The sequence below is a fragment of the Phyllostomus hastatus genome, unplaced genomic scaffold (genome assembly GCF_019186645.2).
Source record: "Phyllostomus hastatus isolate PE091 unplaced genomic scaffold, TTU_PhHast_1.1 phas_contig_254, whole genome shotgun sequence".
Classification (NCBI taxonomy): Eukaryota; Metazoa; Chordata; class Mammalia; order Chiroptera; family Phyllostomidae; genus Phyllostomus; species Phyllostomus hastatus.
In genome coordinates, this window is record NW_025333810.1 from 8,398,138 (window position 1) to 8,416,195 (window position 18,058).

General features: G+C 34.6%; 2 protein-coding genes across 12 annotated transcripts in view; both read left to right on the forward strand.

The window, feature by feature from the left end:
• LOC123818075 (adenomatous polyposis coli protein) overlaps positions 1-18,058 on the forward strand; it is a 147,803-nt gene that overhangs the window by 85,016 nt on the left and 44,729 nt on the right. For all 11 annotated transcript variants that reach the window (XM_045837918.1, XM_045837924.1, XM_045837927.1 and 8 more), the window contains 2 exons: positions 6,178-6,261; positions 16,600-16,704. In XM_045837918.1, coding sequence (XP_045693874.1) covers positions 6,178-6,261; positions 16,600-16,704 — 189 coding nt within the window. The remainder of the gene's footprint in view (positions 1-6,177; positions 6,262-16,599; positions 16,705-18,058) is intronic.
• LOC123818046 (adenomatous polyposis coli protein) overlaps positions 1-18,058 on the forward strand; it is an 80,917-nt gene that overhangs the window by 19,130 nt on the left and 43,729 nt on the right. Inside the window, exons 6-7 of the mRNA XM_045837910.1 lie at positions 6,178-6,261; positions 16,600-16,704. Coding sequence (XP_045693866.1) covers positions 6,178-6,261; positions 16,600-16,704 — 189 coding nt within the window. The remainder of the gene's footprint in view (positions 1-6,177; positions 6,262-16,599; positions 16,705-18,058) is intronic.

The window sequence follows — 18,058 nt, forward strand, 5'->3', positions numbered from 1 at the left end:
GACAGGTCTCTTGGAGACAGCATATATATGTGTCTTGTTTTCTTATCCATTCAGCTACCCCATATCTTTTGTTATTTGTAAATGAACCAAAAAATATTTAAACTAATAGAGAATAGAGTAAGGTGACTGGAGTTAGCATACATTACACCAATTAATAGTTTTTCTCTAGCAGCAATAGCTACCGGTTAAAAATGGAAATGTTCACAGTAACAGGAAACTTTAAAATACCTAGAAAAGACCCACATGAAAAATACAAAAGTACCAAAGGGCATAAAACATGACCTTAAAAATAGAGAAGCCTCAGATGGTAACTAGACTTACTGTGGTTATCATTTCACAGGATATACAAATATTGAGTCACTGTGTTGTACACCTGAAACTAATATACTGTTAAATTTTAATTATACCCCAGTTTTTTTTTTAAATGGAGAAGTCTAGCCCTAGCTAGTGTGGCTTATCTGGTTGGAGCATCATCCTGTAAACTGGAAGGTTACAGATTCAGTTGCTGGTCAGGGCACATGTCTAGGTTGTGGGTTCGGTCCCTGGTCGGGGCATGTTCAATAGGCAACTAATCAATGTTTCCCTCCTCTCCTTTCCCCACTCTCTAAAAAAATTAATAAGTATGTTCTCAGGTAAGGATAAAAAAAAAGAGAGACAAGCCTGGATGAGAATTAGTATTCTTAAAATGTCTATCTTTAAAATTAATATATAAATATAATACAGGTCTAATTATAGTATAAATAACTTATTGGAACTTTGAAAAATGATTCTAAGGTTTATAATGTAAGAATTTCCAAAAATGTTTAAGAAAGTAATAACAATGAGTGGGAGTTTACCATTTGTTAAAAATTATTGTAAAGATGTATCAATAATCAGAGTGAGATAGCACAGGAATATACATAGGCAAGTGGATTGGAATAGGGAGAAGAAAGAGATGCAAGAATATATTGAATCTGTGTTTGATAAAAGTTATGTTATATATTTGAGGTAAAACGGTAAATAATAATAAAACTAGCAACCTATTTGGAAAAAGAGAAATTCAGTTACATCCATACCTCACATCTACACAAGAAAAATTACAGATGGGTTAAGTATCTAAATGTGAAAAATAATCTAAAATTAATAGAAGAAAATATAAAAGGTTTTTTTAGCTATTGGGAATAAGAATGGAAACTCAAAAGTAATAAAGGTATAAAACAATTTATTTTATAAAATTTGAAAACATTCATCCTGCAGAAGGGAAAATATTTGTAACACATAAAGGGAAAATGGTTAATGTACCTGAAATTTAAGGATTTATACAAGTTAGTAAGAAAAAGACAATTCTGTTTTTTTAATGAGCATAGGATATAATCTTCCAGTTTATTAAAAAGAAAATACAAGTGACTAGTAAAATATGCAGATGGCTGCTAAACATTTTAGGGAAACTGAAAACAAAATCCACTCTTGCTCATGCCTGCAAGTAGTTGTTAGTCTCTAGCTACTTCTGTTACTAGTTTGATTATTTATTTACTTACTACTTTATTTGTTCAACACATATTTAAGCACCTATTATGGTGGTCCCTACTCTCCTATAGACATGTAAGCAGAGGCTGGAAAAATATATATCAAGTTAATAGAGCTTATTTCTGGGAAGTGAGGGTTGGTAGAGTGAAGGTTACTTATTCTTCTATGTTGTCATAATTTTTTAAAATAATATGAATGATATAATTTTGATGGAAATTTAAGTTTATAATTTTTCACTGTTAACTAGGATAAACACACTTATTCATATGTTGCAAATCTTTGCAACAGTTTCAGTAGGTCAAGAATCAACAATCTTTTTCTTAAAGGGACAAATAGTAAATATTGTAGACATTGTGGGCCATTTGTCTCTGCCACAACTCTGCCTTTGTAGCAAGAAAGCAACCGTAGTTGACAATATGTAAACAAACAGACTCGGCTGTGTGACAATAAAACTTAATTTCCAAAATGGATGGCCGACCTCTGCTCTAGAGTATATACCTAAAAGCTTAATTGCTAGCCCTCAGATATGAGTGTTTTGAACTAATGTTTGGCAAATTGAACTCTAAGTGACTTTACCAAATAGGATTTAAGGATTCCTTTTTCTTCTGCATGTTTTCTTTAGTACTGAGTCAAACTTTATAATTAACAACTATTGGGCAATGAAAATTTATCTTGTAATTTAGTTTATACTTCTTTGTATACTACTGAAGTTGAATATCTTCTCATATATTAGAATTTGGATTTCTTTCTATTCATGTCTCTATCATTTTCTCTTATGTTAAATGTCTTATTCTTAAATATTTGAGAGAGGTTTTAATATCTTCTTGATACCAATCTGTTATAGATAATATGTATCACAACCCTTCCCTGCCAAACCTGGTACCAGTTTTAGCTTCATGATAAAAAATAGTTTTTATTGTAAAGCTAAATGCTTTTATATTTAAAAGCTAATTATATTGCCATATTTGTGCCATGACCTATTTATACATCTTTTTCTATACTGAAGTCATAAAGGTACCCTGCTATAATTTCTAATAGTTTCAATGTTTTATTTTTATAAGTAGATTTACCAGATTAGCCATTATGTATGATTTGGAGGTAGGGATCTAATTATATACATATACATACATTTACAAATGTATATAGTTATTTAATTTAAAATATTTCATATAAATCATTAATTTAAATAATGTACTGTTTAAATGTATTATTAATTACTAATATATAACATATTTACATATGCATGCACATATGTACAGATATATGCATATTTATGTTGTTGACTAAATGTCTCATTATCATTTATTGGATACTCCACTATTTCTGCATTGATTAGTAATGCCATCTCTGGCATATTCCAGGTTGATTTTTTTTCTGGATAGTTCTAGACTGTATTTTATTAGTCTACTTTAGTTTCTCTGTGCCTGTACTGGTACCACATTTGTTTTATTTGCTCTAGTATTATAAATCTTGATACCTGGGAGCGTGAGTTCTTCTAATTTTTGTTTGTAAAAATGTGCTTATACTCTGTCTCATTACTCTCCCATTTGAAATTTTGTATCAGTTTGTCTTAATTCAAAGAAAATCCTTTTGGGCTTTTGATTAGAATTACATTGAATTTATAAATTAATTTGAGGAGAATTTATCTTTACAATACTGAGCCTTCTTGCTTAAAAGGATGAACTAAAGTCAGACCTCCTGGCTTTTAATCTTAGACTTATTAACCCACCAGCACTATGAGCTTGGGTAAACTCCTTGCCTCAGTTTTCTCATCATTAAAATACAGATAATGATAAGCCTTGGCCAGGTGGCTTAGTTAGTTGAAGCCTCGTCCTGTGCACCAAGAGGTTGTGGGTTCGATCCCTGGTCAGGGCACATACCTAGGCTGTGGATTCAGTCCCCAGTTGGGGACTGCGTACAGGGGGCAGCCTGTCAGTGTTTCTCACATCCATGTGTTTCTCTCTCCCCTCTGCCTTCCTCTCTAAGATCAATAAACATATTCTTGTGTGAGGATTTTTCTAAGTTTTTCAGAAAGTCTTAAAAAATACAGATAATGATAAACTGTAAAATATAAGGATTAAGTGATTTAATTCATGTGAAGGCACTTAGAATCTTGTACATAATAAACACAGTAAATATTAGGTATTGTTATTTTTATCTCTATTCATTTAGGTTTTAAAATATGTCCTTCAGTAAAGTTTTGTAATATTCTTCATAAAGCTATTATACATGTTTTAAAAGATTTATCCATAGATATACTATAGTTTCTGTTGCTATTGTGAATAGTATTTTCTTTAATTACATTACTGAATTATATTTAAGTTATAAGTATCCAGTAATCTTCCTGAATTCTCTCATTAGATTGTCTTATCAGCCTAAAATTTAAAAAAAATTCATGTAAACTCTCACAGTATTTGCAAATAATGACAGTTTTCTCTTTTTAAGTACTTTGTTTTTTCTTTGTATTGTGTAAGAGCTCTAATACATCTTTGAATAAGAAGCAGTGATACTGTTCTTCTTTGTCTTCTCTCGACTTTAAAAGGTATTCTGTAATTTCACCATTAAGTATTTTATTTACTCAAAGTTTATGATAAATACTCTTTATCAAGTTAACTTATTCTCCATTCCTAATTTGTTGAGGTTATCCTGAATGTGTATTTAACAGTATTACTATTGTATTTTTAAAAATCTGTTGTTCAAAGTCATGCTAACTCCATACTGTAGAACAATTAAGCATATTTTATTGAACATCATTTTATAAATATTTAAGATTGTCATATAGGAAAAGAAAAATACCTCTGTCCTCTTCTGTTTACATGTTGAGAAACAGAAGCATAAGGTTGTCATGTCTGAAATTCTTCACCTCAGTGGACATTATTAAGACATAGACTTACTTGACTTCAGGATTTAGTGACATGTTGGAAATAAAGAAAGGAAGTGTTATGGAGAGGCATATTAGATATAATTTCCCTTTTTATCCTCTACATATTAAAATTTTAAATTTAGGACTTTATTGGTGGAGAAGTGCTACCTAATCAAAATTACAAAGCCAAGTAATAGTGTGTGTTCAGTTGTTTCTGTAAAACCAGGAAATATTTACTCTCAGGTTGTAGAAGTGGTTGCTCATCTTTGCAGTACTTTTAGAAAGCTACCAAAAGTACAGGCACATCTCCTTCAGCATGTTTTCATGATGTAAATTAGATTTGGTAAGATTTGTTTATTAGAGAATGTTATTTACCTTAAGTTCACTATTTTCTGAGCCATGATGGAGGGAGTCAGCATAGCTATAGTGTTACAAAGGGAGAAAGGGAAGAAATAAGAATTTTTTTTATGTGTGGGGGCACTTTTTTGAACTTCTCTATGTCATAACATTGGATAATAGCAGCAATAAGCATTTTTACTATGGTAATAAGAAAAGGAAGACATGGCTATTTAAGCAAAACTAGATTTGATCAAAAGGGTAAGTTTTATTTATAAGTTTTATAACTATAATACTTAAAGCTATTTGTTACAGTACTTTTATTTCTCTATTTGGGTATTTATACATGCCCAGAAATCTTTTATTGTTGGGGCTTATAATCAAAACATGTTTGAAACAACTCCATCTAGCTTATGACATTTTCCCCCCATTAAGACAATTACTCTTATAATACAGTTTTTCATACCTCAATATTAGGATGTCAACTAGAGATTTATTTCAGAAAATGATACAACATTGGCAGTACTTGTTTTTAAAACCTAAATATTTGATCTATCATAAAGCTAATTAAAAACATTTTCCGTTTGCAAGGTTTTTATATATAAGTAAATTGTTTTTTCTCACTTCCACTAGTATCTATAAAAATTTAAGCAAAATCCAGCTTTTTCTAAAAGCACTTTTTCCATTGTTTAAATTCCACATTGTTTGATCTGTAGTTACTGCTTTCTGTTCACTTGATGGTCTCAGGATAGTGGGTAAACAAAAGCTCAACCATCATTGTGATCCCAGTGCTGGGAATAAAAATAATGTTTAGCTACAGTAGTTATTCAGAAAGCTAAATCCAAAAGTACTACTGACTTGTAATAGGAATAACTTTGGAGAAGGTTACCCCTACTGATTAAAACCTGGTATTTATTAAAACAAGTCAGATGCTCTTTCCCTTTACAAGCATACCATATTTTATATAGATTTATTACATTATATTGACATCTGATTAGTATAATATAAAAGATTAATTTCAGGTGTAATTTTCTTTGTTGAAATATTTTTTTAGAATAACATAAACACCAAATTTTCATACTGTGTGCATTATACAGTTCAATATATATTTGTACCATCTTCCTAAACAGAGCTGTATATCTGTTAAAGTTAGATGTATTAAAAAACTGAACTGGAAAAGGACTCATGGACATGGACAACAGTGTGGTGATTGAAGGAGGGCAGAGGGTATAAGGGGACTAAGTAGAAAGGTAAACATACAATAAAGATTAAATTTGCATTATTAAAGTATTGGCACACAAAAAAAGTTAAACTGAACCTAGTGTCATCAGTGTGTTGCATATATACAAATATCTAACTTATAAGAATTGTCTGGCATTATCCTCAGGTGTTAAGTGGTAGCCATAGTATGATTATTTACACTAATGTCTTCAATAAAAATAGATCTAATTTGGTCACTTATTTTATTTTAGCGAAGAGTAACCAGAATTCAACAAATAGAGAAGGACATACTTCGTATACGACAGCTTTTACAGTCCCAAGCAACAGAAGCAGAGGTTAGTAAATTATCTTTATTGTTTGCAGGTATAAATATAGGTAGTTATTCTAAGAAAAGAAAACATAATTAATGTGGCATCATTGAAATATATATGTTCTAGAGAATTGAGATACTTTATAAGTTTTTTCATGAAATTAAATTATCAAAACCATTGACTACTTTGATTTTGTTATATCTTTAGGACAATTAAAAATTTAGGCATAGCCACATCAAAATTACAACTAAACAATAGAATAACCATCACTCAGAATTGTGTTAGCACTATCAAAATTGAGTTGAATGAAAATCTGACAACTGTGGAATTAAAGAAACCACATCCATCCACACTGGTAGGAGGCATGGAGACATGGAACACACTGGTCCCACATCCATGTGTGATTGATAAAAATTAGGGAGGGAAACCTCAGAAGCAAGGAGTCACAGACCCACAACAGGCCCCCCAGCTAAGGGTTCTAGTGCCAGGAAGTTAAGTCCCATAAATTCTGGCTGCAAAAACCAGTGGGAATTGAGTCAGTAGAAGAAACCATTGGAGTCCCAAGGAGTTCCTCTTAAAGAACCCACACATGGACTTACTCAGACACACTCTATCTGAGCTCCAACACCAAGGTAGTAGCTTGAGAGACACCAGTGGCATATAGGGAAAAACTATAGTTACTGTCATGGAGGCAAGAGCTGGGGGACAGCTTTCTCCCAGACAGAAAGGTGGGCAGAAACCATTGTCCCTTCTCAGAGCCCACCCCTGACAGAACCAAAGAGCTAACAGGCAGATTCTGTATCCGAGACTCCATGGACTTGGCTAACACTGTTTGCCCTGTGCTGGAGATCCCCTGAAATTCTGTCCCACCTAAATTATGGGCCCACCCAAACTGTTAACCATGATTTTTCCATATGAATGGCTCGTCTTGACTAATGCTTCACAACTTCCTAAATCCTCTCAAAGAAGCAACAGTCAGCCTCAGTGAGCCCCCAACCTCCATACCTGTTGCTAAGTGGCCCCTGACCCCGAGTTAGCAGCACCCAGAATAGATTCACAGTTGGGCTTCACTTGGGAACCTCCAAGCCCAGCACAAATAGCAACCATCTCAGATTGCATTATAGCTCATTTAGTGTGGCCACAGGCGGGACACAGGAAGGGGCTGACCTTAGCCCACACCACCCAGGAAACCCCAGAGCCTGCACACCCAGTGGACAACTACAAACCATGTTGGAGCACTACCACCCTGTCCCTGCACAGCTGATCCTCCATGGAAGGTGGTGGCCAGTGGTTACAGCCAGTCCCTGTAGCTGACTGGCCTGGGTTAATACTTCCCATTGACCTGCCAACAGCAATCAAGGCACAACCACAAGAGAAGGAAGTACTCAGCCCACTTGAAGGGAGGACACAGCTTGCGTGATATGGGAGGCTATACCACTGGACCCTACAGGATACTTACTACATTAGGCCACGCTACCATGACAGGGACTCATAGCAGCTCTACCTAATACATGGAAACAAATACAGTGAGGCTGCCAAAGTAAGGAGACAAAAAAACATGGCCCAAATGAAAGAACAGATCAAAACTCCAGAAAAAGAACTAGACAAAATGGACATAAGCAATCTATCAGATACAGAGTTCAAAACACTGGTTATAAAAGATGCTCAAGGAACTTAGTGAACACCTCAACAGCATAAAAAAGATCCAGTCAGAAACAAAGTATACACTAACTAAAATAAAAAGCAATTTACAAGGAAACAGCAGTAGAGTGAATGAAGCTGAGAATCAAATTGATTTAGAACATATGGAAGTAAAAAACAACCACCAGAACAAGAAGAGAAAGAATCCAAAAAAACAAGGATAGTGTAAGCCTCTGGGACAACTTCAAGAGGTCAAACATCCACATCACAGGGGTGCCAGAAGGAGAAGAGAAAGATCAAGGAATTCGAAATCTATTTGAAAAAATAATGAAAGAAAACTTCCCTAATTTGGTGAAGGAGATAGACATTCAAGTCCAGGAAGCACAGAGAGTCCCAGACAAGATGTACAAAAAGAGGCCCACACAAAGACATATCATAATTAAAATGCCAAAGCTAAATACAAAGAGAGAATCTTAAAAGCAGAGAGAAAAGCAGTTAGTTACCTACAGGAGAGTTCCCATAAGACTGTCAGCTGATTTCTCAAAAGAGACTTTGCAGGCTAGAATGAATTGACAAGAAATATTCAGTCATGGAAAGCAGGTACCTACAGCCAAGATTGCTTTACCAGCAAAACTGTCATTTAGAATCTAAGGGCAGATAAAGAGCTTCCCAGGCAAGAAAAAATGAAAGGAGTTCATCATCACCAAACCACTGTTATATAAAATGTTAAAGGGATTTACTTAAGAAAAACAGGATGAAAACTATGAACAATAAAATGATGATAAATACATATCTATTAACAATTGAATCTAAAAACAAACTAGAAGAACAGAAACAGAATCATGGATATGGAGAGTGTTTTGATGGTTCCCAGATGGGAGGGGGGTCTAGGGGATGGCTGAAGAGGTAAGGGGATTAAGAAGCACAAACAGGTAGTTACAGAATAGCCATAGGGATATATAGTATAGTATAGGAAACGGAGTAGCCAAGTAACTTATATGCATGACCCATGGACATGAACAGTGGTGTGGGGATTGCGTGAGGGAGTGGGGTGGAGGGTGGCAATGGGGGGAAAATTGGGACAACTGTAACAGCATAATCAGTAAAATATAATTAAAACATTTATAAGCCATAGATACAGATACTTTACTTCAGTTGTCTGTTTACTTATAATCAGATAACTAACTTAATTTGGTTATTATCAAGTAGTAAAGGAGCTATCTTGTTGTAATCCATAGTAAACATTGATCATATACATTATCTACGCTTACTCCACAATCCCCATTAAAATAATAGTAAAAGGACAATATGAAACAGGCACAAAGACCAGGGGAAGTGACATCAATAAAATTTGGGGAGCTGGAGAGCAGATAAACAAATGTACTATTCTAACATATGGTAGTGTTGACCCCAACTCAGCAGTAGGAAGTCATGAAGCAACTTGTTTTATACTGTGGAGTCTTAAAAGATTCCAGAATTGGTTATACTAGGTACCTCGGGTTGTGAGGGTTAACATAGGGGCTAAAAGCAACAGAATGATTGAAAATTTGTTAAGAACCTGGTGGAGGCTCTTAGAACCTCCCTTCAGCTCTTCATTAGCAGGGTGACTGCTTCTTCCCAATCCCAGCAAAAAATGAGAGCTACCTGAAAGAGTTAAACAGTGGGTCTTTGGATAGGAGTAAGCCTATAATTGAAGTTGGAGGTACCATACTAAAATCTAAATTAAGTGAAAATTTACTTAATGCCAAAAGTTTCACTATCATCCAGGCTTATAATACAGGCAAGTTTCTGGAATCAATTTCTATAAGACTATATGACTAACTACCCCCCACCCCCAAAAAAAAAGAGATCTAAAGACACTGACATTGGGGTATTCCTCAATAGAACAATGCAGCTGGACCACACTACAGGATAGCTATAGTTGACAAACTATAGAGTTTCACTTAACTTTTTCATAGGTAGCCCACTCTTAAATATGGATGGATTGCTAAAGACACCCAGACATTTTGAGAAAGTTTCTAATAAGAAAAATTTAATAAAAACAGATATTATATAAGAAGAACAAAACTTTTTAAAAAATAAAGCTAATATTTTCTCAGATAAGATATAATACATCAAAAAGGCAAGGAATGATAGTATATAAAAGGAACATTCAGAGATTTTTTTAAAAGAATTCCTGGCAATTAAAATTGTAATAGCAGAAGTAAGAAACCCACAAGAAAGTTTAGAAGATAAATTTCTCAGAAAGTAGAGCAAAAAGGAAATGATAATAGAAAATAGAAAAGATGAGAAAATCAGAGTATCATTATAATAATGTTCAATATCCAATAAAAAGAAGTTTCTGAAAGAAGAGAAATTCTCTGACACCTCTACTGGGTGTCCTACAATTCAGTTCAGTTTTGACACTCCCCAGAGTTAATGTGGACCCCAAAGGATGGCCTTCACTTCAGGCACCAGCTGCAAGTTTTGGGTGTCCCCAAGCTACTTTCACATTGCCCACCTTACCATAAATTCCACGCCACCTGGGTATACTACAGTGTAATTCAGTTCTGAAACTACCTGAAGGTAGCATAAGCCCTACAGGTCAGAGCAGAGTCCTTTACAAGACTGCCTCTATTTCAGATGCCACGGTACCCATCCTTATGTCCAGCTGGCTTTTAGCCAGCTGTGGGGAACTCCCACAACCCCTTTAGGTTTGATAATTCATTAAAATGACTTAAAACTCACTGAAAGTACTACACTTACAATTAGAGTCTTATATAAAGGATACAGATCAGGAACAAGAAACTAAAGAAATAAATAGGGCAAGATGTGGAGAAGGTGAGGAATGGAGGACGCAGAGTGTCACTGATCTCATAGAATATAGAGACATCACTCGCCCAGCACTTTTGTGTGTTCATTAGTCAGGAAGCTTCACTGAGCTTTGGTGTTTGGTGTCTTTATCTAGATTTCATTATATAGTCATGCTTGATTAAATAAGTGGCTACATGATAGAACTCATTTACCACCCCTTCCCCTCCCTGGAGGTCAGTCTGGCCCAGAGTTCCAACCCCCTAGGAATGTGGTTTGTCTTCCTGATAACCAGCACACATCCTGAAGCTTTCTACAGGCCCTCCTTGAGTCACCGTGTTTGCTCAGCCAACTCAAAAAATTCCAAGAGTTTTTGAAGTTCTGTGCCAGAAACACAGGGACAAAGATAAGATAGAGTTTATGTTATACCACACCAGCCTATAAATTTACCTCTAGAGAAACTGCATATTAAATTTGAAAGTAGAATAGTTTTTAGATAGGCAAAGTTTCAAAAACATGTATTTTTCATAAACCATTTTCTGGAAACTATTAGAGGATATAGTTAAACAAATAGAAGATATAAAGCAAAATGAAAGATGTAAAGAAAAATGAAAATTTGAGATCCAAGATAAGAAATATAATACAAGAGAAAGAGATGAAAGATTCTTCAGAATGAAGATGAAGGGAGATTCTAAGACAAATGATAAAGTAGCCAGTCTATAGTGGAACAGTTGAGAAGATTCCAGGAGAGATGAATCTAAGAAGATGAAATCAATAGACTACTTAATTTTTTTTAATTTATTGAAAGGAAAGGAAATTTATACAGTAGGAGAGAAACTGATGGTGTCACAAATACATGACACCAAATGCATGAAACAAAAATGATAACCTTTAACACCATGGACAGCCAGAAGTTGTGAAGGAAAATAATCATAGTACACCACTTGTCAGCCATGATTAGTATTTAATAGGTAAAATGATGTAAATAGTGAAAAAATTATTTAACTATAAAGAAATATTGGAAGGGTGGAGGATAATTGTGGTGTTGAGGGTGGGATAGGGGCAAAAGAGAACCCAGTCCTCTTCTTACATAATGGGAAATCAATAAATGATGCATTAAAGTGAAAATTACAGAACTAACAATACAAGCAGGTTATTTAGAGAAAGAGAAGTAAACACCCTCTTACCCCCCAAAAATCCTCTGATGAAATGTTTGCCTTTAGAGAATAGGAAATGGGACAGGGCAGGCAAGTATGAGAGACCTCTATTTATTGCCATTAGTCTTTAGAACTAATGATTATTTAAACTCTTTACATATTTAACTGTGATAAAAAGAAAACATTTTTAAAAGAGCCAGAAACATAATTTAGAAGATATTTATACTTATCTTCCTCTACAGTCCAGATTGGCTTGATAATGATGATTAGTGAAGAATAGAGAGGAGCTTAGAGACATCAAAATCCTGTGAAAAGTCATATGTAGTATGTTATCATTGAGAACAAGACAAAGCATGGGAGCCAATGTAAAGTAGGGAGTAAGGAGAAGGTACTATTTCAGTGGAACACAAATACAGTATATTCAGATCTGCTAGAAGCTGAATGTTACTGGGTCTTGTGCATATCTGTCAGCCCTGCAACTAAATATCTGAAATTTAGTTTTGATCACCAAGGAGAGAATGGGGAGTGTAAGTTTAAAAACCATCCCCTCACCTATTGATAGCCACTTACTTTGGGCACTTCTCATTATTTATAGGTGAATAAAAAGTAAACCTTAAGTAAACTATTGCTGAGTAAGGAAAAGGGTAGCATCTGGGAGGTGCAAAAAAAATAATAAGTTTTCAGAAAGTTTTTACATATGTCAACTAAAGGAAGACCTGTCTCCATTCAACAAGAGCAGTCATAAGGAAACAGAATAAAGTGGTATCAGGATGAAATGTAAAGGAAAATTGGTAAAGAGGAGCTAAAAGGATTTTTTTAAAGCTAAATAAAAAAAACACATTGAACAATAAAGAACAGAATTGTTACTAAGAAAAATTGGATCAGTCTTTAGAGAAGAACTGGAAAGTTTCAAATGCATTGCCAGGTTTGGACTCAACATCATGGTCACATAGAGGGAAAAAAGAATGCATAGGATGAAACATCAGCACACTGCCATCATCTAAATATTGGGTTGGCCAGAAAGTTCATTTGGTGTTTTTCCATAAGATGGCTCTAGTGGCACTTAGTGTGTTTAACTTCATTAGAAACAATTTTGTTAGATTGTATTGTAATAGCTTGCATTTTTTTAAAGATTTTTATGTATTTTTAGAGAGGGAGAGGGAGAGGGAGAGAGAGAGAGAGGGAGAGAGGGAGAGGGAGAGGGAGGGAGAGAAAGAGAGAGAAACATCAATGTGTGGTTGCTGGGGGTTATGGCCTGCAACCCAGGAATGTACCCTGGCTGGGAATCGAACCTAGGACACTTTGGTCCCCAGCCCGCACTCAATCCACTGAGCTACGCCAGCCAGGGCTTAGGTAGGATTGTTTTTCATAGGAATCAGAAAAGCCTCTTTGCCCTCAGTGTTATTAGTTTGGGACAGTGGTCAGAGACTGCAAGAAGGACAGTAGCCTAGGATCAATGAAAGAACAAAGGGAAGTAAATGAGGAAGGAGGAAAGAAAACTAAGGTAGTACGTGTTAAATATTTATTACTTTGGGCTCTGGAATCAGACTACCTGGTTGTGATCCCAACTCTGGCCCTGTCATTTACTAGATATGTGACCTAAGGCCAAATATATATCTTCTGTGTGTCTCAGTTTCTTAACTTGTAAAAGGGGATAATAATTGAACCTGCTTCATAGAGTTGGTATGAGGATTAAATAAATTAATCAGTGACAGGTGATAAATGCATAGTAAACACATGTGTATCATCACCACTATCACAAATAGTCCTGACAGTCCTGCATGTGTACTCTCTTTCCCTGGCTGCCCCCTTCACCCTCTGTTGGAAATAAGCATTTCAACCTTTCTCTCTCTCTCCCTCTAATAATTCCACCTCCTCCTTCACAGAGTCAACAGTAGCTACCATAAGAACTACCTCTCTTTCCTACCAGGAAACGTTCTGTCTTCCTTCCTGCACTTTGGGTTCTCAGCTCCTGCCTTCTCAGGAACTTTTTACTCATCTCTTTTCTCTCAGATATTACACTTATCTTCTTCCTCTTCTGTGGAACCCTTCCACTGGCATATAAACAGGCTCAAATCTTATGTTTAAAAAAATAAAATGAAACTTCCTCAATCCCACCTCTCCCTGAAACTGCCTTTCTTCATCTACCTCTGTTCCCTCCCTCATTGTCTTTTCCCAGTCCCTACTCCAAAGGTGTTTCTAGACTCCAAGTGTACATTTCCTCCCCACCATTCACTGTTAAGGCAAGCCAATTGAATTTCTGCTTCCAGAGTTCTACTGACATGGACCATTCGTGATTTCCATATTGTTAACTAAATTGACATTTTCAGTCTTCATCTTGTCACATTATTGAGTACTTCCTGTTGTTTGAAATACTCTTCTCTTGGCATCTACGGCAATACTTTTTTTGTTTTCTTCACGTCTCTTTGTCCTTTAAAGGCTCATGTTCCTTTATGTAGGCATTAATTATAGGCATTCCTTAAGGCTTGTTTGTCTTTTCTGTGTACTGTCTCTCCCTAACACCATCTCATTTGTGCTTAGGGCTTCAGTTACCACCTATTGGCTCTCAAATTCATTTCTCCAACCCTGAACTCCAAACTTCCAAATCTATGTGCCTACTCTGCATCTCCACTTAGATGTCTCAACAGAACTTCAAATCCAACATATCTAAAGCATAATACATTATTTTTTCCTGCACTCTTCTTACCACATCATCTCTTTCAGAAACCCTTATTCTCCTTAAGTTATTATGTGTCTTTGTGATTGACACCATCATTATTCAGTTGTGTGAGCTAAGGAACATAGGGGTAATTCTTCACACCAGACCTATTCCTCCACTCACCACATCCAGTCTATCACCAGGTCCTTCAGATTACCTGTCTCCACTCCTTTTATCTCCATTGATTCCCTAGGGCAGAGTACCATCATCTCACACTTACATTAATGCATTAGGCTCCAAACTGATTCCTGTTTCCTATTTACTTAGACTATTTACAAATTGACTTAAAAAATCTATTTACATACATCTTATCTCATTAATGTACTCATATTAGTTATGTGGGGGCAAGAGTGCTATCTGAGAATTACACTAAAATTCAAAATTAGCAAGATTATTTTACTATCTTTTTGTTCTACTTTCTGCACTAGGATCCTCTGGTATATTAGGACAAGCCATGCTTCCTACCACCTCAGGTTCTTTACATATCTTTTTTTTTAAGATTTTATTTATTTACTTTTAGAGAGAATGGAAGGGAGGGAGAAAGAGGGAAACATCAAAGTGTGGTAGCCTTTCACACACCCCCTACTGGGGACCTGACCCACAACCCTTTGGTTCCCAGGCCAGCACTCAGTACACTGAGCCACCACCATCCAGTGCTGCATATGATCTTCTGTTTACCTAAAACCTTCACCCTTTACCCCTGTCCCTTTTCCTAAAACTCCTATTTATTCTTCAGCTCTCAGTTCAAATAGCACTTCATAAGAGAGCTGTTCCCAAACTCCTAGACCATGACTCTTTCTGTTGTATGTTGTTATAGCACCTTGTACTCTTCTTTCAGAACACTTGTCAGAGTTTTAACTTTATTGTTATTTTTCTTATTATGAATAGTTTCCCTGACTATCAGCTCCAAGAGTACATAGAACAATGTCTGGTTTTGCTGGCACTGTATTCCTTAGCACATAATGCAAGTAACTAGAATATAGCAGATGCTTAGTTATTACTTTTACATTAACATCTTCGATTATGTTAGTGTCATATCTTCGTGGTTTTCATGGGTGTTGATTTATTTCATTTCTAGATTGACTTTGCATGTGTCTACTTATGTTGATTTTGTTAAATTTTATATTGTGATTGTCAAATGGTACTATTTTTTCTTCTATTTCTAAATTATTGGGGTTACCTTCATTGTGGCCAACATATAACTATACTAATTTATTGATGGAAATGTTGCATGAAAATTAATTTTTAAGTCACATTTTAAGTGGTCTGGGAAAGCTTGATGTTTAAAGAAGTTTTAGTTGAAGCCATTTTGTAAGATAATTATCCACTATTATGTCACATTTTTTAAAGCAAAATTTTTATTTTAGAGTGTTATTTTACTAGAGCCATCACATTAGTAATTGTTCCTATAAAAGATAATGGGAAAATTATTTTCTTTGATTCTGCAGTGTTATTTTTACAAAGTGACTGCTTTGTACTGGGTATAATTTATCTTGAAATGACTGCTTTTACTGGATATAATCTGTCATTTTCATTTCATGTAACAGATGGTGGTTACAGTAGAAGAGGTTTTAGTTTTATTTATATCAGAATCTAAGAGCTTATATATTTGTTTCATATGATCTTTATTAGCAAATGTATATATATTCTAGGTATAAGTATACTTACACAGAAGGTATTTATAAGCTTAGGTAATAGTTTAACTGTTATATTTGCAGTTCCATTAAATGCCAGAATCATGTGACCTTGCAGAAAAGACAGTTATTTGTTCTAGTTGGGTTAAATTCCTGATAGTGATGTGAGCACAGCTGGTGGAGGATGGTGTTTCTGTGCGTCTCAGAAAATCCTTTGTCTTGTGCAGCTCTGATGCTCAAGGGGCACACTGCACTTTCCTCTTGCCGACCATGCTGGAGAAGTCTGAAGTGCAATTCCATGCCTTTGTAAACCTGTATAATCGATGCATTCAGAGCTTTGAAACAAGAGAGCAAAGAAAGCTGTGAGCTAAAAAAGCATGCACCATTTTTGTGTGTAACGATGTCAACTCCATATTAACAGAGGTCATCTCAGAACAAGCACGAAGCTGGCTCACATGAAGCTGAGCGGCAGAATGAAGGTCAAGGAGTGGCAGAAATCAACATGGCAACTTCTGGTAGTGGTCAGGTAAATAAACTATTTTATTGTTTTTTTAAAATTAACTATTTAAATATTTTAAAAGGAACATTTTAAAATAAAAGGAGTGATACGATCCTGTGAATGATCCATAAATCTTGCTTGTTTCCTAACTCCCGAATGGATATCTTCAGAAGAATTCAGTACCAAATGCTATAGGAATTTTTCTTCATTATATCTAACAATAACGATTTCAAGTTTCTAAGTATATCTTATAGTCTAAATTATGTGTTTCTGTTTTAGTCTAAAATGTTTGGTGTGAGTAGAATTTTTGAAAAATAAATACTAAGCTGCATTTTGGTTATATGTGTGATTTGACCTAGTTATTACTGCTTGCATTGAGTAGATTTGCTCTTTCTCTAAGGCATTCTTGGCAAAGATATTTTTATGTTTTTTTTTAAAAGCTACTAAGAACTTTGTTACAGTTCTTGCTTTCTCTTGTACTTCAAGATTACATAAATCTATAAATCCAAGTCTTATCTTTGAAAAGATGATTCTACTGCTCACTAAAAGAGTCATAACCTAGTCATGTTCAACTATTAACACATCATTTTTAGCAACATTATGGAAGTTAACTTAATTTTTTTTTTAAATATAAAACTATTACGGTGCTACCATCAATTTGTTATTGGTTTTATTGGATGCATCCTAATATGACAGAATTTTTCTTTGGGGTTTTCTGTGTGCTCAATAAATATTTTTATTGAAAAATAAAATAATATTTTATGCTGTAAGTGAACAACTTTTTAAAAATAGAATTTCATTAAGTTGGTTGTTAGGTGATTTTTCTGTTGTTGATATAAAGTATTTCTTTAGTGTCTATAGGTTACTTTTGATATTATGTATACAAAATATAATGCTTCTGTTAATTAAAACTTAAAGCTTAAAACATCTCATACTTAAATATTTAAATTTATTTTACTAAGTTAAAATAAAGAGGTATTTTATTAGTACTACTAGTTAGCATTGCAGGGGGAAAACTCGTAAGTTATAGGTGGTAAATTAGTGCAAAAGTAATTACATTTAAATAGCACATTTGAGTTATTTCTTTGTTGTTTAGGGAATTATTTGGGAAGCTTATGTGTTTCTACACATATGCAGGAAGAAGGAAAGTTCCTTCTTGGCAGAAAACAATTCTCTCCTTAGTATTAGACTTACCATTAGTGCTTTGGGCCATGTTGCAATTATTATATAAAGTCTTATCTATCCAATAATCTGAATAGCCATTTAAAAAATAATTGAATCCCTTACTACACTTCTTTCATTAGAATTAATCCTATATTGATTAGATTTAATGTTAAAAATGAAAACTACTAAAACTATTAAAAGATTAGAAGAAAATGTG